Source organism: Hyperolius riggenbachi, chromosome 10 (genome assembly GCF_040937935.1).
Source record: "Hyperolius riggenbachi isolate aHypRig1 chromosome 10, aHypRig1.pri, whole genome shotgun sequence".
Taxonomy (NCBI): Eukaryota; Metazoa; Chordata; class Amphibia; order Anura; family Hyperoliidae; genus Hyperolius; species Hyperolius riggenbachi.
In genome coordinates this window covers 11,640,625-11,667,427 of record NC_090655.1, presented here as the reverse complement: position 1 = coordinate 11,667,427, position 26,803 = coordinate 11,640,625, and the positions used below count along the sequence as shown (strand labels likewise).

The window sequence follows — 26,803 nt, the reverse complement described above, 5'->3', positions numbered from 1 at the left end:
TGCTCCCCCCTGTGTATCTCCCACTCCCCCCCCCCCCCCCCCCTATAAAACAGTCATCAGCACTTGGCTCACCTAATCCACAGCTCCCGCAGTGATCAGACCTCTCCTCTCCTTCACTGTGCCTCTAGTGTCAGCTTCTGCTGATTGCATCAGCAGTAGCCAGCACTAGAGGAGCAGTGAAGGAGAGAAGAGGTCTGTGATTGCCGCTGGATGAGGTGAGCCAAGCTGCTCCTTCTGATCCTTATACACAGGGGAGTGGGAGACAGAGTGAGACACACCGACACTGCAGCAGTTTGTATCGGCAGGCGTTCGTAAGCCAGGGACTCCCTGTATTCGGCAAATAAGATGCAGAGATTTTCTCATTTTTTGGATAGAAAAAGTGTTGTACATGCTGAAAAAATATGGTACTTTGTTCCATATAATTTTTAAATGGTCACAATCTGCCTACTTAGGAAGCAAAAGTGAGAAATATGGAGGATATATATAGGATTGTGACTAACCAATCTGCAGACTACAAATTGATCAGCTGATCATTGTCATGTGCACCTCCTATATCTCTCTCCAAGAACAATGTTCCTAGAATTAATATTCGGTAACCCCTAGATTCCTGCTGCCATGCATCATGATTACTTTAAATATTTATGCTCACAGCTGTAAAATATCTGTTTGAGTTTTTGTTTGCTGATGCATTTATTTTTTTAATGTAGTTAAAATTTGAGATAGTTATTTTTTGTTCTTCGTCCCCCGACAGGTGTATTACGCGGTGTACTCCTTTAAGGCACGCTCTCCCAACGAGCTTTCAGTATCCTCCAATCAGAGACTCAGGATCCTAGAATTCGAAGACATGAATGGAAACAACGAGTGGTGGTTGGCAGAGGTGGAGGGTAGGCGGGGCTACGTGCCATCCAATTACATTCGGAAGACGGAGTATACGTGAGCTCTGCTGCCCTCTGTAGCCTGCACCTGGAATTTGACCAGACTTAGACGATATTTGTGCCTTTTTTGGTTCCAGGATGGCAGTTTTTCTTTCCTGTGTTTGCTGCTGAAATCACTTGAACCCTATTTACAGAGAATGTGGTTTTTCTACTAGAGATTGTGGAATCAGCTAGTACGTCCAGAATGGAAGAGATAATTCCGCCTTGCTTTGACATTGAAGGACTTTGGATTGACATCGAAGGACCTTGGGTGGGTTGTGCTGGCGGCAAGATAGGCGATTAGCCACCGAACGAAGCACAGTCATGTTTCTGACATGACTAGCGGGTAGTTCTAGAAGCCTTGGAACTACAATTCCCAAGAATCCCTGCTAGCGAGAAATGCTGGGACATGGTGTTGAAGGCCGAACGCACCAGAATGGATGGTTCCTTGGGTTATTTTATAGATCTTTGTGAATGCTGGAGCCAATGGTGAGCTTTTGTTCGGGTAAACCAATCAGATCAACAACTTCCAATGAAGCGAGGGCTCCGATTGGTTGCTTTGGGCAGTGGCGGCCATACTGTACACACACACATCCAAACCTCAGAGGAGAAAATGAGATTGGTGCTGTGATAGAGATTTTGTTTGCAGATGACACTAATACCGAACGGCTGTATTACATTGATATGTTCAGTATCAACTACTTTTTCTTTACATTTTTTTAATGAAACATGAATTTATTATACATCACAGCTGGGAAGGGGGTTTAGTAATGCATTGAGCACTTGTGATGATTTCCTGGTTGTGTTTTTTTAAGCCTTTCCTTCCCTGCTGTGTGTGTAATTGGAGCAGAAAAAAGTAGCACAATTTGCTGTGCATTGATTGGTTGATCATTTTGATTAGTAAAAAACACACCCACGAGGATTTCATTGTGGTTTTTGTGAAAGACACGCCCACGAGGATCTATCTACTCGAGGTTTTCATGAACACAACTAGGGGGGCAGCACTTAACTTTATCCCTTTTATTTTCATACATTTTCTAACCTAAAACTGTTAGGGTTCTAAAATATTTAAATCTGTCCACAGTTGACAATATAGGCTTTAGCCTTTTCCTTAAAGGGATTGTCCACTTATGATCAATACTGTCCTCTGTTTAATCTACCGTCCCCTCATTACAGTGTTGTTATTCATGCTGAATAGTTGAGGTTCTCTTATTCCCCGTGTCTCCGGCCCATCTACTCTGCACGTGTGAATGTGTGGTAGCGGAAATTGTGCTGGCAGGAGGGGGTGTGACTTCCTCTGTGTCTTTCAAAGCAAGGGGTTGTGCATATTAATAAGGCCTAAGTAGTGAATAAGTGGATTCCTTATTTGCATGGATGCTTCCCACCCCCTCCTTACAACACTGAAAATCTCAGCCCTGAGCTAATGGCCTGGAACAATCACTCCCGTACTGAAGGAAAGAGTGATAACAGGTGGAATACTGATATTAGCACATGTATACTTTGCCTTAGGGCTGGTTCACACGGGCGTCTGCTGAGCTTTTGCTTGGCATTGCGTTTAAACGCCAGCGTTTAAACGCCAGCGTTTAAAAGCTAGCTTTTGAAAGCTTTTGAAAAGCGTTCAAGGCTAGCAGTTCTGGTCTCTGCTATTGTTTCCTCGCGTTTACTGCCTCTGAAAGCAGCATGTTGCTTTTGAGACTAGACGCAACGCTGGGATCTACTGCCAGGCTTTCATGAAAGCCTGCAAAAGCCACCTCTAAACGCTCCCATTCACTTGCATGGGATGGCAGTAGATCCCAAAAAACGCTGCGTCTGAAACGCTGCGTTAAACGCCACAAAAACGCCCATCTGAACCAGCCCTTAGATACATGAATACTTTCTGCAGCAGGAGTTTAGTTTAAATTTCAATGGCTGGGGATGCAAAAGGTAGGATTTGACAAGTGGATCTGATATAATTTGACAAGTGGATCTGCTGTTTCAATGGTATAACTTAACTAACCTTTATAACTTTTACGGTACCATTTACATACTTTTCTGGTGTGTGGTGCTGATAGCGGGTAGCCAAGCAGTATTACTCCAGTTTCATTAATATATCCCATAGGCAATTTTTTTTTTTTTTTTAACAATTCCCTTCCTGATAATGAACCACAAAATACAGAGTTCTCTACACTGGGGGTTATTAAAGGACCTCTCCATCCAAAATCGTTATATCCGTTCTAGGTGGATTCTATTTCTGTGAAGTTTCTCATTGTTACCAGGTAATGATATATCCAAAGAAATAAAATGGGCAGCTCTAACTGAAGACCTTTTTAGTGTTTTAGAAGCAAAAAGTGGGGGTTTGAGGTGGCACCAATTTTCATCTGATTTGATAATTATCGATTGGGATGGTCAATTGGCAACCAAGTCGAGTGATGTACGGCCACCTTTGCTATAAAGAATTAAATGCAAGAAGTTAATAATGTACCTAACATGAGGTCCTACATAGTGACAACATAGCCTTAGAATACAAAAAAGGTCAACAGTTTGAAGGTCCCTTATTTTTGTTTCTTTGGATAGGTGGCTTGTGTTGGTTTTATTGTTTTTTTGGAGGTGAAGTATTGGTACTTATGAATTCACCCCTCTGCTGGAACGATTGTGAATGAAAGGAACCACCACCAAGTCTAGCCTGGAGAATTTCTTATTGACCTTTAATTTCAGATTAATTAAATGAGTAGAATAGAAAAAGTCCCTGTACCTGCAGACCTCTGTTTTATAAAGATATAAAATACTATAAAGAAGTAGAAAAAGCACCAAGTTAGAGAAAGAGAACATAATGCTATGTTGGGTTGTGTAAACCGTTATGGTTAGCAGGTTTCTGTAGGTGTGGAAGAAACCACCTGTAGTGTGCAAAGGAAAAATTATAAACCTACACATCTGGATAATGCTCCTAATTGCGCAGTTTCACTGATGATCCAGGCATTGCATAATCTCTAGTGTTTTGATAAGGGGCTAGAAAGGTCATGTCCATGTAGGATTAATATCGGGAGTTTGTCATTTCACTGCTCTGCAAACATTCAGGAACCCAGTAGTGCTTACCCAGGTCTTAAGTGATCTTCAGGAACCTAGTGGTGCTCACCAGAGACCTAACTGCTCTTCAGGAACCCACTGGGGCTTACTGAAGACCTAACTAAATTCCATTATCCTGCTGGATCTGACTAGAGACCTAACTGATCTTCAGGAGCCAACTGGGACTTACTGGAGACCTAACTATTCTTCAAGAGCCCACTTGGGTTCATCAGTGACCTAACAGATCATAAGAAACTCACTGGGGCTCACTAGAGGCCTACCTGTTCTTCTGGAGCCCACAGGTACTCACTGAACACCTAGGAATAAAAATACCACCTAACTAAACTTCAGTATCATGCTGCTGAGTGGAGACCTGACTGATCTCCAGGAACCTGCTGGGGCTCACTGGAGACATAACTGATCTTCAGAAGCCTACTCTAGCTCACTGGGGAAGTGTCTGATCAGTTTAAACTTTCACTGGAGACTTGCTAGGTCTTCTTGAAACTTCTGAGATACTTACTGGAAATCTCAAACTGAAAAATGATATTGATCTTAAAGTGAATCTAGCTACATAATAGATACAACAAACAGTGTTACATTACAGCAGACGCTTCTCCTCACCATAGGTCTTTGAGTTGTTTTGGTCTCAGTTCTGCTTCAATGACTTGACACTGGCGAGGATATTTTAATTGGTCTCATGATTTTGCAATAGTGGTATGGCTTTGTGATCAGAATCGGGGAAGGTAGTCTTTAAAAGATACACGAGGTGACATGCGATAGACAAATGTATGTACAGTGTCAGGCACTTATAACTATGCTGTTCCTTTTTTTTTTTTCCTTTCTCTGCTTGAAAGAGTTAAACATCAGGTATGCATGCAAGTGACAAATTCAGTCCTGGTCAGACTACAGCATAACCCTCACTGATGAGGAATTACAGACATAAAACACTTTCCTGGCAGGAAATAGCTTCTGAGAGCAGGAAAGAGCTGAAAAAGGGTCAATAGTTCATAGAGTTAAGCTCTGGCAGACTCCAATGAAATGTCATTTAGCAGAGACATTGAAACAGTAGAAAACTTAAAAAGGTAGATTTAAAAATAAAATATAACGGTCAAAGATCTTAAAAAGTAATTTTTAAGAGGAGGAGGATGAATACAGTTGTTTATCTCATCCGTTTTATTTTCACCTTGTGTTTCCTTTAAAGTGAACCAGAGACGAAGCACCCTTGTGTATTTTACCATAGAAATCAGTGGGAACATTAGAGAAAACATTTACCATGCTCTCTGTTCCATCCTCACTGCTAAAAGTGTCTGTTATCTAGCTGAGATAAGAATCCCGGACTGAGCATTGATTCTGGCTTTGCTATAATGACTCAGCTATAATGATTCCTGAGCAAAGCCAGCAGGGGGCAGGCTTGGACTTGAAGACAGCAAAGAACACAGTCTCAGCTATAATTATTCTGTAGCAAAGCCAGACCGACTGCTTAGTCGGGATTCTTATCTTAGAGGTGATAACAGGCAAATTAAACAGAGAACAATGTAACAAAGAGCAGATTAGGTGTTTACTGTCATGTTCCCACTGATTTATAAGGTAAAATACATGAGGTTGCTTCATCTCTGGTTCTCTTTAAGCTTCAACTACAGCAGGAGTATAATTTACTGACACACACTAGATATGTCCCCAAAAACGATTGTAACGATTTTGGATGAGTTTATAGCTGAAGTTCCTTGCAGGATGACTTTAAATTAATCACCCGTCTCTATCTAAAAGTTCAAAACCGTTATTCAGTGTGAGAACAATCTGCAGCCAGTGTTTTGCTCAGTTCCGTCACTTAGTTGGATGTCATGACAGGCCCTCTTCAACCCCCCCTGATGGCATTGTAGAGGGGTTGCATTAGGAGACCGGTGACTAGGGATGATCAATGATATATGCATCTTGAAAATAGACCATCAATTAATTTGCATTTGTATATTTGCTTAAAAATGTACACAAATTTGCATAAACTCTGAAATCTTTGCTGATCATTGATCCTCTCTACTGGTGACCTCAAAAGTCTCCTATAACACAAATCCTTCAACGTACTAAGGGCGTCACACAAAAGGACAAACAGGTGGATTTGACTACTGAAGGGGGTTTAGCATCTGGGTTGAATTCCCTTAAAAAATTCCACTAATGTATTTTTTTTTCTGATTGTAAATGTTTGTATAATACACATCGTAGCCTTTGCACATTTTCAGATAAGCACCTTTTTTAGAGAAGACCATTTTATTTTACCGACCGTTTATCCGTTTTTCTTTTTTTAGAACAAAAGTTGTATGATACGTTTTGTGTATTTTTATACAGTTGGGTATATTATTATTTTTTTTTTTCCCTGACATCCGAGAGCAATAAACAGTGGGATCTGCTCAGTTTTAATAAGCGCAATGTGGTTCATTGATGAAAGGAGATGGGGGTGATATAATTGTGCAATGTTATGATGAACCAATAAACATAAGATATGACGATACGTTACTGTGTGTTGGTGGTCATTAGAGACACTCTGGGCCGTATGCAATTCACTTTTCACCTGCGTTTTCTCCTAGAAGATAATTTTTCTTCAATGATTTAAAATAACTTTTCAGTACTTTTCAACCAAAAAAGTACTAAAAAGTAGGTGACAAAGTATTTGATTAACAAGTTTAAAAATATCACCTAGAAGAAAACTCAGGTGAAAAAGTGAATTGCATAGGGGCCCCTGTGGCAGTGATCAGCGAAAATGCTGATATTCTTTTTTGCATTCATTTTCACGAAAATAATGTCAAGTTCGACTTTCAAGCAAAAATGCCATTGAAAATCATGGTGTAATAAGTTAGTGGGAAAATTTGCCAAAATTTTGAAAAATTCACAAACAAAAAATAAAATGAGTTTTGGGGGGAAAATTATTTTTTTTGCATTTTCCAAGATTTCCCATATTGTGAAAATACAATGGGCTCTACTCACAGCAACTCATAAATTACTTCTTTATCACCTAAGTGATAAAAATAACTTAATTACAAGCTAAATGTTTCTGATTAACTTAATTTCAATACTACTGTTCTTACCTTAATTCTATGTTATTTTTGCTCTTTGGCAGCTTAAAAAAGTAATATAGAGAAGGTGAAAACAGGTGGAAAAGCTTTGCGAGGGCCCATTCACTTTTCTGAGCGCTCTGAAATTGATTAGCCTTTTTTTAAATCTCTCCCATTCACTTTAATTAAAATTGCGGAAAAATTGCAGCAATTTCGCAATAGTGTGTGATTTTTACTGCGATTTTAATGAAAGTGAATGGGAGCGATTTTAAAAACCGCTAGTCAATCGCAAAACGCTCAGAAAAGCACTTCTAGTGTGAATGGGCCCTGAATCATTGCCCAATGTGTTTGTGAATTTTTGCAAACGAAAATGCTATTTTTGATGCAAAAATGACTTTGGCGAAAATCCGCAAGCAACATTGCTCTGTGGGATTTGTGGTGCTTGCCCACCACTACAGACAGATACAAACATTTTACAGCTTAGAAATAGACTAGTCAAAGTACAGTGGGTTGCAAAAGTATTCGGCTCCCTTGAAGTTTTCCACATTTTGTCACATTACTGCCACAAACATGAATCAATTTTATTGGAATTCCACGTGAAAGACCAACACAAAGTGGTGTACACGTGAGAAGTGGAACGAAAATCATACATGATTCCAAACATTTTTTGCAAATAAATAACTGCAAAGTGGTGTGTGCATAATTATTCGGCCCCCTTTGATCTGAGTGCAGTCAGTTGCCTATAGACATTGCCTGATGAGTGCTAATGACTAAATGGAGTGCACCTGTGTGTAATCTAATGTCAATCCAAATACAGCTGCTCTGTGACGGCCTCAGAGGTTGTCTAAGAGAATATTGGGAGCAACAACACCATGAAGTCCAAAGAACACACCAGACAGGTCAGCGATCGAGTTATTGAGAAATTTAAAGCAGACTTAAGGTGCGTACACATATGCGACTATAGTCGTTTGAAACGATCGTTCCCCGATCGTTTCAAACGACGATCGTTTAAAAAAAAGCAACCAACGATCATTAAGTCTAACAACGGACGAGCTAGATCGTTAAAAACGAACGATCTAGCTTGGCGGATTTTTACCAACGACGATCGTTTGCAAAAGTAGTACATCGTTGGAAACGGTCGTTCGTACTAGGCTTGACATGCGCATTTCGCTATTTCTCCATGAAACTTCTCATTTTTATGCGCAAGCGCAATAGTTGCTTTACGTGATGTACCGTTCGTTCTAACGATCAGATCGTTACACACAATTTAAAACTAACTTTACTTAGGTCGTTCTTTCATCAATTAAAAGTTTGTTCGTCGTTCTCAACGAACGATCGTTGTCGCATGTGTGTACGTAGCATTGGCCTACAAAAAGATTTCCAAAGCCTTGAGCATCCCACGGAGCACTGTTCAAGCGATGACTCAGAAATGGAAGGAGTATGGCACAACTGTAAACCTACCAAGACAAGGCCATCCACCTAAACTCACAGGCTGAACAAGGAGAGCGCTGATCACAAATGCAGTCAAGAGGCCCATGGTGACTCTGGACAAGCTGCAGAGATCTACAGCTCAGGTGGGGGAATCTGTCCATAGGACAACTATTAGCCATGCACTGCATAAAGTTGGCCTTTATGGAAGAGTGGCAAGAAGAAAGGCATTGTTAACAGAAAAGCATAAGAAGTCCCGTTTGCAGTTTGCCACAAGCCATGTGGGGGACACAGCAAACGTGGAAGAAGGTGCTCTGGTCAGATGAGACCAAAATGGAACTTTTGCAAAACGCTATGTGTGGCAGAAAACTAACACTGCACATCACTCTGAACACACCACCCCCACTGACAAATATGGTGGTGGCAGCATCATGCTCTTCAGCAGGGACAGAGAAGCTGGTCAGAGTTGATGGAAAGATGGATGGAGACTGGGGCGGAGATTCACCTTCCAGCAGGACAATGACCCTAAACATAAAGCCAGGGCAACAATGGAATGGTTTAAAATAAAACATATCTGTGTGTTAGAATGGCCCAGTCAAAGTCCAGATCTAAATCCAATCGAGAATCTGTGGCAAGATCTAAAAAACTGCTGTTCACAAATGCTTTCCATCTAATCTGACTGAGCTGGAGCCGTTTTGCAAAGAAGAATGGGCAAGGATTTCAGTCTCTAGATGTGCAAAGCTGGTAGAGACATACCCTAAAAGACTGGCAGCTGTAATTGCAGCAAAAGGTGGTTCTACAAAGTATTGACTCAGGGGGCCGAATAATTACGCACACCCCACTTTGCAGTTATTTATTTGTAGAAAATGTTTGGAATCATGTATGATTTTCGTTCCACTTCTCACGTGTACACCACTTTGTATTGGTCTTTCACGTGGAATTCCAATAAAATTGCTTCATGTTTGTGACAGTAATGTGACAAAATGTGGAAAACTTCAAGGGGGACGAATACTTTTGCAAGCCACTGTAGATCACCCAGAAAAATTGGACTTGGAATTTTTTGTTGTTGTTGCTGTTATAAGGTCTATACTACTACAAAATTGATATAGGAAATATCTGAGCATAAGAGCACCAAAACCAATAAACTTTGAAAGTTTACTCACATACAGGCCCGTTTTACAGCAACCACTTGACAAGCACCTGATGCTACAGTTGCGAAACTAGTCGGGCGTAGTGGACATCGTGGTGGTGTCTATATCAGCGTTTTTCAACCGCTGTGCCGCGGGATGTTTCCTGGTGTGCCGTACAGGTCTGGCCTCTCGCCAGACCTGTACCTACTGTAGGGCGCAGGAGGGGGGAAGCAGCGCTAGAAGGAGGGGCAGTGGAGGCAGCGGTGGGGAGGGGGGAAATATCCCCCCCTCCCTCACCTGGGACCCCTCCTTCTGCCTCTCTCCCCCTCCATTTAGCGGTGGCAAGTGCGGGCTCGGTGGCGGGGAGGCATGCGGAGAATTACTCACCACTTCCGCGTTCCAAGCGCCGGCAGCGTCATGTCGTCAGATCTCCGCCTTCAATGCCGCGCACTGTGCTTCCTGATTAGCGGAAGCACAGTGGGCGGCATTGAAGGCGGAGATCTGTGACGACATGACGCTGCCGGCGCTTGGAACGTGGCGTGGTGAGTAATTCTGCGCATGTCTCCCTGCCGCCGAGCCCGCACTTGCCACCGCTAAATGGAGGGGGAGAGAGGCAGAAGGAGGGGTCCCAGGTGAGGGAGGGGGGGGACATTTCCCCTCTCCCCACCGCTGCCTCCACTGCCCCTTATAGCGCTGCTTCCCCCCTCCTGGGCATCTATACTGGGGGGAACTGTACTAGCTATACTGGGGGCAACTAAACTAGCTATACTGGGCACTATACTAGCTATACTGGGGCACTACCTACCCATACTGGGCACTATACAGGGGCACTACCTATCCATACTGGGACTATACTAGCTATACTAGGGCACTATACTAGCTATACTGGGGTAACTATACTAACCATACTGGGGCAACTAAACTCCCTATACTGGGGTAGCTATGCAGCCGCACCCCAGCCCCCCCCCCCCCCCCCCGCCCCATAGCCTGCTGCGCATGGCACTGTCCACTAGGTCGCGCAAACAACCCCCCCCCCCCCCCCCGGCCGCCGTTCCCCGGAGAAAAATATGGTCAAAGTGTTCCCCGGGCCGGAAAAGGTTGGGAACCACTGGTCTATATTGTGATTTATGCTTATCAATTCTTCCGCGTTCCTGTTAAACGGGCCTGCATGTGATTATTTATTCACAGATTATTTATTTACATAAAGGTCATTACATTCACACACATTAAAAAAATAATTCTTATAAACACAGTAGATTCCCATTACAAAGCAGGCGAAAAGGCAAGGCATGATGGGAAGACAGGCGGGCAGCCGTGCGTTATCAGGTACCGTAGATAAACCGATGTAAGTCGAGTTTGCGTAAAGTGAAATCCTAACGCCAAATTTTGCCTGCCTTTTGGGAGGTAAACGCTGCCCACTTATGTTCCCTTTTTTATCGTTTTAATTATTTTAACACCCCCATCCATTTCCAGGCTACCTACATTTCAAATAAAATTACCATATAATCTGAGGATTACTACTAACTGGAGGCGCTTATAAAATAATTAAAAACCGTTTAAGTGGTCATAGATGACAACTGTTCAGTTTTTCACAGTTCATTGAATATAACAGACAGCCAGGTAATGTGTTTTGTGGCCTGAAGCCACTTCAGGTCAGTATACATGACTTGTGTACAGCTTGTAGCACACGGCAGGAAGCAGCTGTACACAAGGCATATATACTGTCCTGAAGAAGTAGCTGCAGGCCACGAAACACATTCTTTGTATTATACTAGATTGTGCTCCCAGTATTCCCCCCCCCCCTTTTTTTTTTTATCTCTACATAATACTATAAAATCTGCATGGGTTTGGAGCTATTACCATCCCCTCTGTTAAGTTATCGGGCAACAAGAGTCCTAAAAGAAACATCATCAATGTAATTAAAAAAACATAATGTATAGCAGCTCCATGTACCATGCTCTGGTAAACAAAAGGATTTTTGGAGGTGTGAGGAAGGGTCATGCATGGCCAGAGGACCTTTGCTGTGACCAGCCTGTAGTCTCCAGTCCAGGTGGTGTTCAGAAAGGTAAGTCCAAGTAGCACCTTGTAAACCACATAGCCTAAACACAATCCCAGTCCCACCATCTACCCAGAATCCTCTGCTGTGAGGAAGCCAAAGGTCACATGACACCATCCTGGTGTCCAATATTGTCCCATACAGATTCGACATACTATCTCCACTCCAGACCCCACGGCCGTGGTCAGTCAATGTAGGCGAGTCTTGAGCAGTCCTAGGCATCCGTTCCATGGCTGTCTATCACTGGTGGAGTCTCACTCCTGATGTCACAATGAGGTGGTGTCGTTGCCCTCAATGCCGGCGTCCCTGGCCATAGAGGCAAAGTGGCCGTTGCTTTGTAGGAGCTTCTCTGGGCTGTTGTACTCAATTATTTTGCCCGCGTCCAACACCATCACTCTGCAAGCACACAACATTTAGATCAGGATGTTACTGGTATTACTGACTATACCGCAGTGTACACGCAATGCTGATGGTGGGAACTTTTCTAGCCCCATAAAAACTAGACAAATAGATCTGCACCATCTAAAAGGTACAGGTCGATACATCTCTTGATTTGTGGCATCGATATCCAGCCGATTCGATCATAATGATTAAATCTGGCAGAGATCGATGCTGCAACATGGCAGTAGTGGCGGTCTTTTTCCCGATGATTGATCTGACGGATGGTACACATGATGAAGGGGGTCACCCCGAAACATGTGGTGTAACTTCTAAAGATTTGATAAATGTAAGTTGAAAAGCCTTATGAATACCTTCTCCTTACTGGTGGATTGATATGCTTGTGGAGTGACCCACAGGAGGGATCGAGCACCGACGGCTCAGGCTAAATCGGGCCCGAGTAGGTTACCCACGGCGTGCGAGGGGGTGGGGCTATACATATGACTGTCGGCACACTCTGCCTCAGGGTCATACAAATCTATTTTTTGGCGGTGTGTTGCGAGGGGGGTGGAGCCTCCCACTGCAACGCTCACCACAGGTATAAAATTGGCTTTAAAGTCACAGGTTTGCTATAAAATGTGTACGCGGAACTCTGTATACATTGAAATGTTCCGCAGCAAAATGTCATTTTAATGAGTTTAAAACACTTTTTTTTTAAATCGATTTTTTTCAAAAACTGTTTTCCACCTGTTTCTGTTTTGCATTAACTATTTTTTGTCTAAATTGTGAAAAATGTTCGCGCAAACCAGAAACCGGTTGGAAACCAATAAAAAAAAAAAAAAGTAGATTTTGAAAAACCTTTTTTAAAAACGCTAAAATTTATAAACTACGCAAAAATTTCAAAATCTGAATAATGTGTAATTGCATAATGTTAGGGAAAAATTTGCATACGCAAAACAAGTAAATTACGTTCGCTAGATGCCACCTTTAAGATGCCCATTAACTGTACAATTTTTCCTTCAGATTCAATCTTTTCACGGAATTGTAATGATCAAAACAAATCGGAAGGCAATTATCGATTTGTTCCCATTAACCGAAAGATTTAAGAAGGTTTTTACCTTCCGATTCGATCATAAAATCCAAGATCTTTCAGATCTTTATTTTTCCTTTTTCCAGTTAACCAAAGAATCGTTTCACTTCGATTTGTACCACACATGGCGCAGTTTGATACAATTCGATCATAAAAATTGCATTGAAAGATGGATTTTGAAGAACAAATTGTACCATTAATGGGCACCTTAAAGAGAACCAGAGATGAAACACCCTCTTGTATTTTACCTTATAAATCAGTGGGAACGTGACAGTAAACACCTAATCTGCTGTTTGTTTCATTGTTCTCTGTTTAATCTGACCGTTATCACCTCTGATAAGAATCCCCGACTGAGCACTCAGTCTAGCTTTGCTACGGAAAGATTATAGCCGAGTCTGTCTTCTCTGGTGTCTTCTCAAGCCCAAGCCTGCCCCCTTGTGGCTCTGCTATAATGACTCCGCTGTAATTATTCCCTGCAGAGCCAGACTGAATGCTCAGTCCGGGATTCTTATCACAGCTGATAACAGACACTTAGCAGTGAGGATGAAACAGAGAGCATGGTAAGTGTTTTCTCTAATGTTCTTACTGATATATATGGTAAAATACACAAGGGTGCTTCGTCTCTGGTTCCCTTTAAGAGGAAAAAGTGATATCTGTTATTTCTGTTTAGTTCCCAGCCCCGGTGTTCACATCAGGTTCCTCTTACTTGTTGCTGTCCATGATGGTGTGCAGACGATGGGCGATAGTCAGGACGGTGCAGTCTGCGAACTCGCTACGGATGGTCCTCTGGATGAGATCGTCTGTCTCCAGGTCCACCGCGGCTGTGGCTTCATCGAGGATCAGGATCTTGGACTTCCGGAGCAAGGCTCGTGCCAGACACACCAACTGCCGCTGCCCGACACTGCGTGAGATCACCACAGTCAGCATTGTCACAAGCAGGTCAGGGATCATTCACACCAAATACATTTGCGCACACTTCTGCGGTTGCATGCGGTTTTGCACACAAGGATCCCATCTTAGTGGTCGCCGTAATGTGCAATGTGTTTTCCCCAAGATGCTGCTGGATACCCGTAGTTAAAGGGGAACTGAAGAGAGAGTATATGGAGGCTGCCATGTTTATTTCCTTTTAAGCAATACCAGTTGCCTGGCAGCCCTGCTGGTCTATTTCTCTGCAGTAGTATCTGAATAACACCAGAAACAAGCATGCAGTTAGTCTTGTCAGATCTGACTTTAAAGAGAATCTGTAACGTCAAAACGTCCCCTGGGGGGTACTCACCACGGGGGGGGGGAGGGGGTGCCTCCGGATCCTAATGAGGCTTCCCACGCCGTCCTCCGTCCCTCGGGGGTCTCGCTGCAGCCCTCCGTACAGCGGCGACGTAAATATTTACCTTCCCGGCTCCTGTGCAGGCGCTCTGGTGGCTGTCGGCTCCGAAGTAGGCGGAAATACCCGATCGCCGTCGGGTCTGTCTACTGCGCAGGCGCAAGTCTCCGGCGGCTGCGCAGTAGAGCGGACCCGACTGAGATCGGGTATTTCCGCCTCCTTCGGAACGAAAGCAGCCACAGCGCCCCCGCTGGAGCCAGCAAAGGTAAATATTGAATTGACAGTCGGGTCTGTCGCCGGCTGTTCGGAGGGCTGCAGCGAGACCCCCGTGGGACAGAGGATGGCGTGGGAAGCCTCATTAGGATCCCAAGGCTTCCCCCACCCGAGGTGAGTACCCCCCAGGGGATATTTTTGATGTTACAGAGTCTCTTTAATGTCAGAAACACCTGATCTGCTGCATGCTTGTTCAGGGGCTATGGCTAATAGTATTAGAGGCAGAGGATCAGCAGGACTGCCAGGCAACTGGTATTGTTTAAAAGGAAATAAACATGGCAGCCTTCATATACCTCTCTCTTCAGTTCCCCTTTAAAATTCAGTGGAGCTAACATGGTTTAGATTGATTGATTTGTAGAGAAGTTGATCGGCACTAGATCGCTGGCAATGCTGGGAGGAGCAGGTGCATTGGCCGTGCCTCCAGACATACAGCTTTATTCCTGGTACACACTATGAGATTTCCTGTCAGATTTACTGTCATTTTCCATCTGTTTTTATTCACTTCTATTGGAAATCAGATTGGCCATGTTGGAAATAATCGATGTGACAGTAAATCTGCCAGAAAATCTCAGTGTGTACCTAGCATTAGATTTGTAGAGGAGAACAACAGAATCTGGGCAGCAATCACAGACAGCAGCTCAATAGCACCTTTAATTTATTCTTAACAATCCTGACAGTAATTACAGATTTACTGAAACGGCTGTCAGGCCGACAGCCGTTTCACCTAAAATGGCCTTTCCCCTGAAACGGCTGTCAGGCCATCTACAATGTATTTACTTGTTGAGAATGCATGAAAGGTGCTATTGAACTGTGGTCGGTGCCCGAAATCTGTTCCTCTGCTCTAAAAAACTAGTCTGATTTAGGTGAGTAACCGTAAAAATTCATAGAGATATTTTCTCCAAGCACAGCATCCTCCACAGCACGAGCATTCTGATTGGCCGAATAATGTGGGCGTATTATTACTACAACCTATCTGAAACATAGAAGTTTAAGAGGGTACAGTCCACCCAATCACGTTGGCAGAATTTCCCAATGGACTTTCTTTCTGGGTCACCTCAACCATACTAGATCCAGGTATCCTCCTGCCTTCTCCAAAGCAGCATTAGGGGCCACTTTTTCGCTGCCAAATTCTCACAAGTCTCCCCCCATCTTTACTGTGGCCCCCGGGGGCCCCTGCAGAGTTAGCAGTGTAGCGACTCACCTGTCCTGGCTGGCGAGTCACTACACTGCTGAAATATTTGCAGGGGCCCTTGGGAGCACAATAGAGTTGGGGGGGGGGGGAGTCTGGGGCAATTGGAACGGTTCCAGGCGAACTTTGGGGGTTCGCGTTCGCCTGCATCAGGCGAACTTTTGCGGAAGATCGATTCGCCCCATAATGCTCTATTGAGCAAAACTTTGAGCCTCCATATCACTGTCAGCAGACATGTTATTGCCAAACACACTTCTCTCACTGCTGGAGGCCCGCTCACCCTCCCTCCTCCAAGCAAGGTCCTTATACCATTTGACTCAGTTGTCTGCCTACACTAATTAGTTATGGGACAGCTGCTACACACTCTGCTAGGGAGATTTTAATTAGCCTCTTGTGGGTCTCCTCCCACCTCCCTTCTACCCTTCTACACAAGCAACCTAATGTTTCTATTGCATTGAGCATACATGGTAAATTTTAGGCCAGCTTCAGTTACTACTGTAGTGGTACAGTGGTTAGTGTGCTTGCCCACCACACAGTGAGAGCTGGGTTCGATTCCCAGCCATGGTATGATGTAAACTGGTTTTTGAAATAGTATAATTCCCTGGCAGATGAGACCCTAGGTAGAAAGGTAGAAGGGAGGAGACCCACAAGAGGCTAATTAAAATCTCCCTAGCAGAGTGTGTAGCAGCTGTCCCATAACTAATTAGTGTAGGCAGACAACTGAGTCAAATGGTATAAGGACCTAGCTTGGAGGTGGGAGGGAGGACGGGTCCTCCAGCAGTGATGTGTATTTCACTCAATCAGGTGTGCCTCCAGGTATTAGAGCTCATGAAACATGTTTTCTATCATTTTTCCAACCGGTAGAAGTTTTTAAAATTTTCAAAGTTCGCCTCCCCATTGAAGTCTATTGCGGTTCGCGAACTTTTTCGCGAACCGAACCTTTCACGGGGGTTCGCGAACCTAAAATCGGAGGTTCGCGACATCTCTACAGTCTATGGTGGCGCTGGCTGCCGCCAAGTCTTCCTGCACTGAAAAGGACTGCTCAGTGTCAGACGTGTCACACATTTCTGTCATCACGGGTGCTTTCAATGTATGGGTAATAATAAGATGCAGGTCATTACCTGAGGTTCTCTCCCCCTTCGCTGACCGCATAGTGAAGCCTCTCTTGTAGGCCCTCTACGTAAGGCTTGAGGTGGGAGAGTTCCAGAGCCTTCCAGACCTCCTCGTCTGTGTACTGGTCAAACGGGTCCAGGTTCATCCTCAGCGTGCCGGAAAACAGGACCGGATCCTGCAAAGATAGATCATTATTTCTATCCAGAACATCGTCATTTGGCCAAAACACCAATATCAGCAACCAGGGGTGTAGCAATAGACCCTGCAAGGGATCCAGCCGCAGGGGGGTTAGAAACCACAGGGGGCCAAGTCCTGAGACTGACAACTAAGGGCAAGGAGAGAAAAAACGTACTGCTCTCTGCACAATTGTTCTAATGATTGCATCTGCTCAATCACTGATAACGAATCATACAAGGTTTTGTAGACTAAGATTTGTAGACAATCCCTATTCAGCGTGCAAGGGATGGGGGCCCCCATCCAAAGTTTTGCAGGGGGGGCCCACTGATTTATAGTTACGCCCCTGTCAGCCACCCAAGTATTAGATCTAGGATTAACTCCCAACTTTTTAAAGGAAGGAAGAGGGACACTTTTAGGACACACCACGGTCACACCTCTAATCACAACCCCACTACACCCCTTATCACACTCACCACACCCCTAGTTATACCACCACCACCACACCCTATAGTTACAAATGCTAATCCTCCCAGCACTTCACCCCTTCACACCCTTAAACACATCCTCACCACAGGCCTAATTATACATACCACACATCCAGTTACATCTCACCACTCCTCTAGTTATACATACCACACCCCTAGTCACCTCTCTACTACACACCCCCATCACACTCTCACCACAACTCTAGTTAGAACCCCACCACAGCCCTCATCACACACACCCCTAGTTACACCCTCTAATCACCCCACCACCACACCCCTAATCATCCCCTTCACTTTCCCACCACAGCTCTAATAACAAAATACCACACCTAGTTACATCCCACTATACCCCTAGTTACACATTCTACACCCCTAGTTACACCCCTAATTACCCCTCCACCACACCCCTAGTGTGAACATATCACGCGCCTAGTCACCTCGCCACCACACCCCTAGTTACACATACCACACCCCTAGTCACCCCACCACCACACCCCTAGTTACACATACCACACCCCTAGTCACCTCTCCACCACACCCCTAGTTACCTCTCCACCACACCCCTAGTTACACATAGCACACCCCTAGTCACCTCTCCACCACACCCTTAGTTACACATACCACGCCCCTAGTCACCTCTCCACCACACCCCTAGTTACACATACCACGCCCCTAGTCATCCCTCCACCACACCCCTAGTTACACATACCACGCCCATAGTCACCCCTCCACCACACCCCTAGTTACACATACCACGCCCCTAGTCACCTCTCCACCACACCCCTAGTAAAACATACCACGCCCCTAGTCATCCCTCCACCACACCCTTAGTTACACATACCACGCCCCTAGTCATCCCTCCACCACACCCTTAGTTACACATACCACGCCCCTAGTCATCCCTCCACCACACCCCTAGTTACACATACCACGCCCCTAGTCATCCCTCCACCACACCCCTAGTTACACATACCACGCCCCTAGTCATCCCTCCACCACACCCTTAGTTACACATACCACGCCCCTAGTCATCCCTCCACCACACCCTTAGTTACACATACCACGCCCCTAGTCATCCCTCCACCACACCCCTAGTTACACATACCACGCCCCTAGTTATCCCTCCACCACACCCCTAGTTACACATACCATGCCCCTAGTCACCTCTCCACCACACCCCTAGTTACACATACCACACCCCTCCACCACACCCCTAGTTACACATACCACACCCCTAGTCAACCCTCCACCACACCCCTAGTCACCTCTCTACCACCCCCCTAGTTACCCCTCCACCACACCCCTAGTTACACATATCACGCGCCTAGTCACCTCTCCACCACACCCCACCACACCCCTAGTTACACATACCATGCCCCTAGTCACCTCTCCACCACACCCCTAGTTACACATACTACAAAAAAGGTAAAAGACGCAGTTTTATAATTCTATTCACAATGGTCCATTTGATCATATTTCTTATTTTCATATGAAGCAAAACTGTAAACTTTACTTCCATTCTTTAAATTGATAGTCAATAAAACATATATTCATTAGAAAATTACATACTGTATATCTCTTACAAAGGTGTGTATGTCAGTCCTGAAAGAGGCACAAATGGAGAAGAAAGAGGGATCCAGATCCAAAAGAGAGACATCTGGGGGTCATGTCTATGGGTACCTTTACTGTCAGTTACAACTTTCAGTCGAAATAAAGCTTAAAGGTGCATACATCTTGATTGTACAATCTTTCTACTGCTATATAATAATGAGGAACACAAAGTATCAATTCAAATGATATTCACTCAGTTTACCTTCTTACTACATAGATCTGGTATGATTGTACAATCAAGATTGTATTATTAGTGGGCACCTGTATTCTCCCTACTGCCTCAGTCACTAGAATGTTGAGCTGTTTTTATGCCAGACTTAAACTCATCTCCTAGAAAAGTAAAGGTTTTATACATACCTGGGGATTCCTCCAGCCCCATCCGCACAGATCGCTCCCACGCACCCTTCCTCTGAATTCTCCTGCGCCGGTACCGGGTCCCGTCACTTCAGCCAGTCGCGGCCAGTCTGACGCAAGTGAAGAGCACCCTATGCATATCTCTCCAGCAGCCGCCGGTGGGAGATACGTAGAGGGCGCACTTCTCCTGCGTAGACTGGCCCCAACTGGAGGAAGTAACGTGACCCGGTACAGAAGAGGGAGAAGGCTGAGGATGGCGGCGTGGGAGAGATCTGTGCGGATGGGACTGCAGGCAGCCCCAGGTATGTATAAAACCTTTACTTTATTACAGGTCTGGTACACTTTAAGTGAACAAATGAAAAGTAGCTTGCGATAAGTGAAGTCGGAAAGTTTCCAGTGTGGAAGAACTTTGCAACAGCTCGGTGTGACTGGAGTAATCCTCTGTTATTAAATAGCCACATGCCACTAAGCAGGCTGTGAGATTCTCATTATATACGTGAGGACTTGGCATGAATATCTCACCATGAGGCCAAACTGGGGAAAGATTGTTGATAGCTGGATGGCTAGATGGAAAAATGGCTATGTGCATGCTGCCATCTAGTGATGAATTAGGAGAATGCAATTTTATGTATCGAAAGGGGTTAGAAGAGAAGTCAGACCGGCACCATCTGTAGTATTCAATGCTCTTTTAATATTCTTTAGTGCAAGACAGCCATAACAGCAACGTTTCGAAGTATCAACTCCTTTTTCAAGCTTGGCTGAATATCAATGACAATATGAAAAACGTACACCAGCTTTATATAGCATGTAGCAAATATGTAGGTGAGTAGCCTCACATGGAGGCATCCAATGGGAGCCCACTAGTTAAGTTCCCCATCAGGTCCGACTCTGTAAGGACCGCTGTCATTGGTTATGAGTATGTCTCATTACTATTGGTGTTCCCTAGCTGCTACATGCTATATAAAGCTGGTGTACGTTTGTTATATTGTCATTGATATTCAGCCAAGCTTGAAAAAGGAGTTGATACTTCGAAACGTTGCTGTTATGGCTGTCTTGCACTAAAGAATATTAAAAGAGCATTGAATACTACAGATGGTGCCGGTCTGACTTCTCTTCTAGCTGCAATACTCTGGGGTGCTGCCAGAGTGGACCGAGGCACATCTATCTTTATTATCAAGGAGTTGAGCTTCACCATACTTCAATGTATCGAAAGGGGAAAATCTGTCCTAGCAATGATAAAGGGTGTAAGTAAGTGGAGGGAAGCAGCACCCACAATTGCAGGGGGGGGGGGGGGGGCACAGGCTGGGGGGGGGAGAGTATGTGGGGGAGGGCAACTACTAACCTTCCCTTCCCCCGATACAGGGGACTATACTTCAGATCAGGTGATTTGTGGTTACACTTGTTATGGGTGAGAAGATCATGATGGCTACACTTGTGTTATGACCCTTGTGAGATGGGCTCCAAAGCCATGAAGGGCACCAAGGTGAGGGGTGTAAACATTGGGAGGGGCCAATCAAAGTTTTGCCAGAGGGGCGCATGATTTGTTACGCCAGTGGCATATATTATTATTTATTGCTAGAGCATTGACATTTTCCATAGCACTTTTACACAGAGTAAATAGTCATGTGACTGTACCTCGGAGCTTACAATCTAATCCCTAGGCAGTCGTAAGCTCTGTTAAGTCAGTCAGGCTCTGCACTAGGATGTCAATAACACCATTTTTTTTAATCCAGAACTTGCTCATATGACCAACCACAAGTAAGAAGTACATAGAGTTGCCAGTCTAATGCCTAGTACGCACCATACAATTTTCTGTTAGATTATTTTCTGTAATGCTGGGGATACACGGTTAGATACTTCTTATCAATCGAGCCGCTGATGGCTCGATTGATAATATCCGACAGGTCTGATGACCCGCTGGATAGATTCCCAGCTCGATCCCCGCGGGCGGACAATAGCGGGGAATCAAGCGGAAGATAAGGAGCGCCCACGGGGACAAGCGGGGATCGATACAGGCGTCGGCGGGAATGCGAGCCAGTGGCTCGATCCGGCGCAATTATCTAACCGTGTATCCCCAGCATAAAGTACTGGTAGAGACTGGTCATTATCTCTGGTGCATTGTCTTCTGGTTATCTCCTGCTGAGTAGAACAATGTCTAATTGCTTGGCAGATAGATGGTTAGATAGAGAATTTCCAACATGTTGGAAATTCTCTATCTGGCAGGTAAATCTAACAGAAAATTGTATGGGTGTGTACCTAGCATTAAGGTAGCCATACACTCGTCGATTTGCCAACAGATAGATCCCTCTCTGATCGAATCTGATCAGAGAGGGACACGGCCGGCCTTTGACCTGAGCGACCGGAGCGGTCGCTCAGGGCGCCTGCTTTCAGGGGGGCGCACGCTTCCCTCCCGATAAAAGTATCTTCCCCGCCGGCCGCCGCACAGCTTCCCTCTTTCCCTATGCGCCCGCTCTGAGCACCTCTTATTTCCCTTCCTTCCCTCCCTCCTAGAGAACGGTGCAGGCAGTGGCTCTGACTCACCGTCTATCTCGCAAACAAACAGCAGCTTTGCTCAGCTGAGCTCTCGGGACATTCTTCTGCATTGTGGCTTTAAGGGTGCTCGCTTGATGAGGTCATCAAGCAAAGCCCTTATGTCCCGGGAGCTGACCAGAGCTGCTGTTTGCGAGATGGATGGTAAGTGACACTGCCTGCACCATTCTCTATGAGGGAGGGAGGGAAGGAAGGAAGGGAAATGACAGATGCTCAGAGCGGGGCGCATTAATCAAAGGGAAGGAGGGAAGCTGTGTGCCGGGGAAAGATACTTTTATTGGAGGGAGGGAAGCTGAGTGCCAGGGGGCTTCTTATTTGACTCCATGTGTGTATGTGTTCTGCGTATGTGCGATCTGCTTGTATGTGATCTGCGCATGTGTGTGTGCTGCTTGTATGTGATCTGCGCATGTGTGTGTGCTGCTTGTATGTGATCTGCGCGTGTGTGTGTGTGTGCTGCTTGTATGTGATCTGCGCGTGTGTGTGTGCTGCTTGTATGTGATCTGCGCGTGTGTGTGTGCTGCTTGTATGTGATCTGCGCGTGTGTGTGTGCTGCTTGTATGTGATCTGTGTGTGTGTGCTGCTTGTATGTGATCTGTGTGTGTGTGCTGCTTGTATGTGATCTGCCCGTGTGTGTGTGCTGCTTGTATGTGATCTGCCCGTGTGTGTGTGCTGCTTGTATGTGATCTGCCTGTGTGTGTGTGCTGCTTGTATGTGATCTGCGTGTGTGTATGTGATCTGCGTGTGTGTGTGCTGCTTGTATGTGATCTGCGTGTGTGTATGTGATCTGCGTGTGTGTGTGCTGCTTGTATGTGATCTGTGTGTGTGTGCTGCTTGTATGTGATCTGCGTGTGTGTATGTGATCTGCGTGTGTGTGTGTGCTGCTTGTATGTGATCTGTGTGTGTGTGCTGCTTGTATGTGATCTGTGTGTGTGTGCTGCTTGTATGTGATCTGCGTGTGTGTATGTGATCTGCGTGTGTGTGTGTGCTGCTTGTATGTGATCTGTGTGTGTGTGCTGCTTGTATGTGATCTGCGTGTGTGTATGTGATCTGCGTGTGTGTGTGCTGCTTGTATGTGATCTGTGTGTGTGTGCTGCTTGTATGTGATCTGCGTGTGTGTATGTGATCTGCGTGTGTGTGTGTGCTGCTTGTATGTGATCTGTGTGTGTGTGCTGCTTGTATGTGATCTGTGTGTGTGTGCTGCTTGTATGTGATCTGTGTGTGTGTGCTGCTTGTATGTGATCTGCGTGTGTGTATGTGATCTGCGTGTGTGTGTGCTGCTTGTATGTGATCTGTGTGTGTGTGCTGCTTGTATGTGATCTGCGTGTGTGTATGTGATCTGCGTGTGTGTGTGTGCTGCTTGTATGTGATCTGTGTGTGTGTGCTGCTTGTATGTGATCTGCGTGTGTGTATGTGATCTGCGTGTGTGTGTGTGCTGCTTGTATGTGATCTCTGTGTGTGTGCTGCTTGTATGTGATCTGCGCGTGTGTGTGTGCTGCTTGTATGTGATCTGTGTGTGTGTGCTGCTTGTATGTGATCTCTGTGTGTGTGCTGCTTGTATGTGATCTGTGTGTGTGTGCTGCTTGTATGTGATCGGTGTGTGTGTGCTGCTTGTATGTGATCTGTGTGTGTGTGCTGCTTGTATGTGATCTGTGTGTGTGTGCTGCTTGTATGTGATCTGCCCGTGTGTGTGTGCTGCTTGTATGTGATCTGCGTGTGTGTGTGCTGCTTGTATGTGATCTGCGTGTGTGTGTGCTGCTTGTATGTGATCTGCCCGTGTGTGTGTGCTGCTTGTATGTGATCTGTGTGTGTGTGCGATCTGCTTGTATGTGATCTGCATGTATGAGTGTGTATATGTCTATGTGTGAGATCCGCATGTGTGTGTGCGCGAGATCTGCTTGTATGTGATCAGCATGTGTGAGTGTGAGTGTGTGTGTGATCTGCGTGTGTGTGTGTACGAGATCTGCGCGTGTGTGTGTGTGTGTGTGTGTGTGTGTGTGTGTGTGTGTGTGTGTGTGTGTGTGTGTGTGTGTGTGTGTGTGTGTGTGTGTGTGTGTGTGTGTGTGTGTGTGTGTGTGTGTGTGTGTGTGTGTGTGTGTGTGTGTGTGTGCGCGCGCGCGAGATCTGCGTGTGTGTGTGATCTGCTTGTATGAGATCTGCATTTGTGAGTGTGTGTATGTGTGTGCGCGAGATCTGCATGTGTCTGTGTGATCTGCATGTGTGCAATCTGTGTCTGCGTGCGTGAAGAGGATGAATGGGGAGGGGGGCACCAAAATCTGGTTCGCTCAGGGCGCTGTGAAACCTAAGGCCGGCCCTGGAGAGGGATCATATGGCTACCTTTACTGCAAACAGATTGTGAACCGATTTCAGCCTGAAACCGTTCACAATCTGTTGTGGTGGTGCTGCCGCCGCTCCCCCCCCCCGCATACATTACTTTCTCCGCCGGCGTGACTCCCCAGGTCTCTGCTGTCTTCTCTGGTCTGGTCTCCGGGTCCGGCATGCTTCACTTCCTCCTGTCCCGGCAGGAAGTTTAAACAGTAGAGCGCCCTCTACTGTATAAACTTACTGCCGGGACAGGAGGAAGTGAAGCATGCCGGACCCGGAGACCAGCGCGGAGAAGAAGACAGAGGAGACCTGGGGAGTCACGCCAGCGGAGCAGGTAATGTATTGCTGCTCTATTGCGTTGGTCGTCGGGCACTCCAACGCCGCTAGCGACGCGCTCCCTACCCGCGGGCGATCGATGGTAATTTCCCGCACGGAGCGGTCAACGGGATCAATCTATTTCGGGACGAAATAGATCAAAATTTAGAGTGTAGCGTGAACGATGTGACAGCAGATTCGATCCCAGTGATCGAATCTGCTGTCGATCGGTGGGGAATCGGCCTAATGTATGGCCAGCTTTAGGTTTTCCATCCAGGTCCTTACCTGAGGAATGATGGTCAGCTTGTTGCGGAGATCGTGGAGGCCGATAGAGGCGATATCAACCCCATCGATGATTATCTGCCCTCCTGCCGCCTCGATAATCCGAAAGATGCAGTTGGTGAGTGAGGACTTCCCAGCTCCCGTCCTGCCAACTATTCCCACCTGCAAGACACACAGATTGCTGCATGAGCTTAGAGCCGCGACACTGTTTACTGCCTGGAAGCCTGAGGGACGTGCTTCCATGAAAGGTTCCTCTGCTTTGTCCAGACTTCCCTGGCCGACACTAGAAGGGGAAGACCAGGCAGCTTATGCAGTTGAGCAGTATGATCAAGGGGAAAACTTCAATTACAGGTTTGTGTAAAGTTTGTTAAAATACTCTGAGATGATTTGTTTCTTTAAAGAGAACTTAAACTAAGAGGCATTTGGTTGTTTCCTTTTAAACAATACCGGTTGCTTGTCAGTCCAGCTGATCTCTCTTGCTGCAGTAGTGGCTGAATCACACACCTGAAACAAGCATGCAGCTAATCCAGTCGGACTTCAGTCAGAGCACCTAATCTACTGCATGCTTGTTCAGAGGCTGTGGCTAGAAGTATTAGAGACGCAGGATCGGCAGGAGAGTCAGGCAACTGGTATTTTAAAAGGAAAAATCCCTATCTTTCTCAGTTTAGGTTCCCTTTAAGAAAATAGAGCTCCTATTTTATCCACTTGACCACTGAGGGGTTTTGCCCCTTTAGGACCAGAGCAATTTTCACCTGTCGGCGCTCCTCCCATTATTTCGCCAATAACTAACTTAAAGGGACTCCGACCAGTACTGCAAAGTACTTAAAGGGCCTCTGTCACGAAAATCTTACAATTTTAAATACAGGTAAATGCATACAAAGAAGTACGGTTCTTCCAGGGTAAAATGAGCCATAAATCAGTTTTTTTCTAGGTTGCTGTCACTTACAGTAAGTAGTAGAATTCTGACATTACCGATAGATTTTGGACTAGCCCATTTTCTCATAGGGGGGTTCTCAGGGTTTTCTTTATTTTTAAAAGCACTTAGTGAATGGCAGTTGCTCCGTCCAACTGCCAAAAAAGTGTGCAGCGAGCAGGGAGGCTGGCAAGCATCTTTGTATAAATCTTTTTCAGTGAATATCTTTGTGAAGAATAAAGGCCATGCTGAGAATCCCCTATGGGGAGATGAACTAGCCCAAAATCTGTTGGTAATGTCAGATTTCTAATACTTACTGTAAGTGACAGCAACATAGGAGAAAAGTAATGTATGGCTCATTTTACTCTGGAAGAAATGAACTTCTTATTTGTCTGTGTATTAAATTTTAAGATTTTCACAACAGTTCCTCTTTAAATGCATCCTCTTTAGCTTGCATACCGTTCTGTAGCTTGTGCGCTCCTCTTTCATTTGATGTCTGAATCACTGTTCTACACCAAATAGTTTTTGTTCGATTTCAATTTAAAAATTGCGGCTGCCATCTTGGCTGTTATAACTTCTGGGTCACCCCTGTCTTCTCTGTTAGAGAAGTGCATCACTGAATGAAGCAGGAAGAGGAAGTGACACGCATGGCCATTGTAAGAGGCTCCTCCAGAGGGATCATAGCACGACTTTGTTGGAAGTCGTCTGGCTTAAAGGCATGCGCATGAGAGGTGCTCGGAGTCCCTTTAATCACGACGACTTGATATATATCTTGTTTTTTTCGCCATCAATTAGGCTTTCTTTGGGAGGTACATT

The 26,803-nt window shown here is 45.3% G+C and overlaps 2 protein-coding genes across 4 annotated transcripts in view; one reads left to right on the top strand and one right to left on the bottom strand.

The window, feature by feature from the left end:
• Nucleotides 1-6,459, top strand: part of DNMBP (dynamin binding protein) — a 171,705-nt gene extending 165,246 nt beyond the window's left edge. For all 3 annotated transcript variants that reach the window (XM_068255538.1, XM_068255539.1, XM_068255540.1), the window contains one exon: nt 752-6,459. In XM_068255538.1, the coding sequence (XP_068111639.1) occupies nt 752-937 (186 nt within the window). In that variant the 3' untranslated portion in view covers nt 938-6,459. The remainder of the gene's footprint in view (nt 1-751) is intronic.
• A 4,273-nt stretch (nt 6,460-10,732) lies between these two features.
• Nucleotides 10,733-26,803, bottom strand: part of ABCC2 (ATP binding cassette subfamily C member 2) — a 155,590-nt gene continuing 139,519 nt past the window's right edge. Inside the window, exons 29-32 of the mRNA XM_068257990.1 lie at nt 25,078-25,236; nt 16,987-17,153; nt 13,789-13,983; nt 10,733-12,010 (exon numbers count right to left, since the gene is read on the bottom strand). Of these exons, the coding sequence (XP_068114091.1) occupies nt 11,881-12,010; nt 13,789-13,983; nt 16,987-17,153; nt 25,078-25,236 (651 nt within the window). The 3' untranslated portion in view covers nt 10,733-11,880. The remainder of the gene's footprint in view (nt 12,011-13,788; nt 13,984-16,986; nt 17,154-25,077; nt 25,237-26,803) is intronic.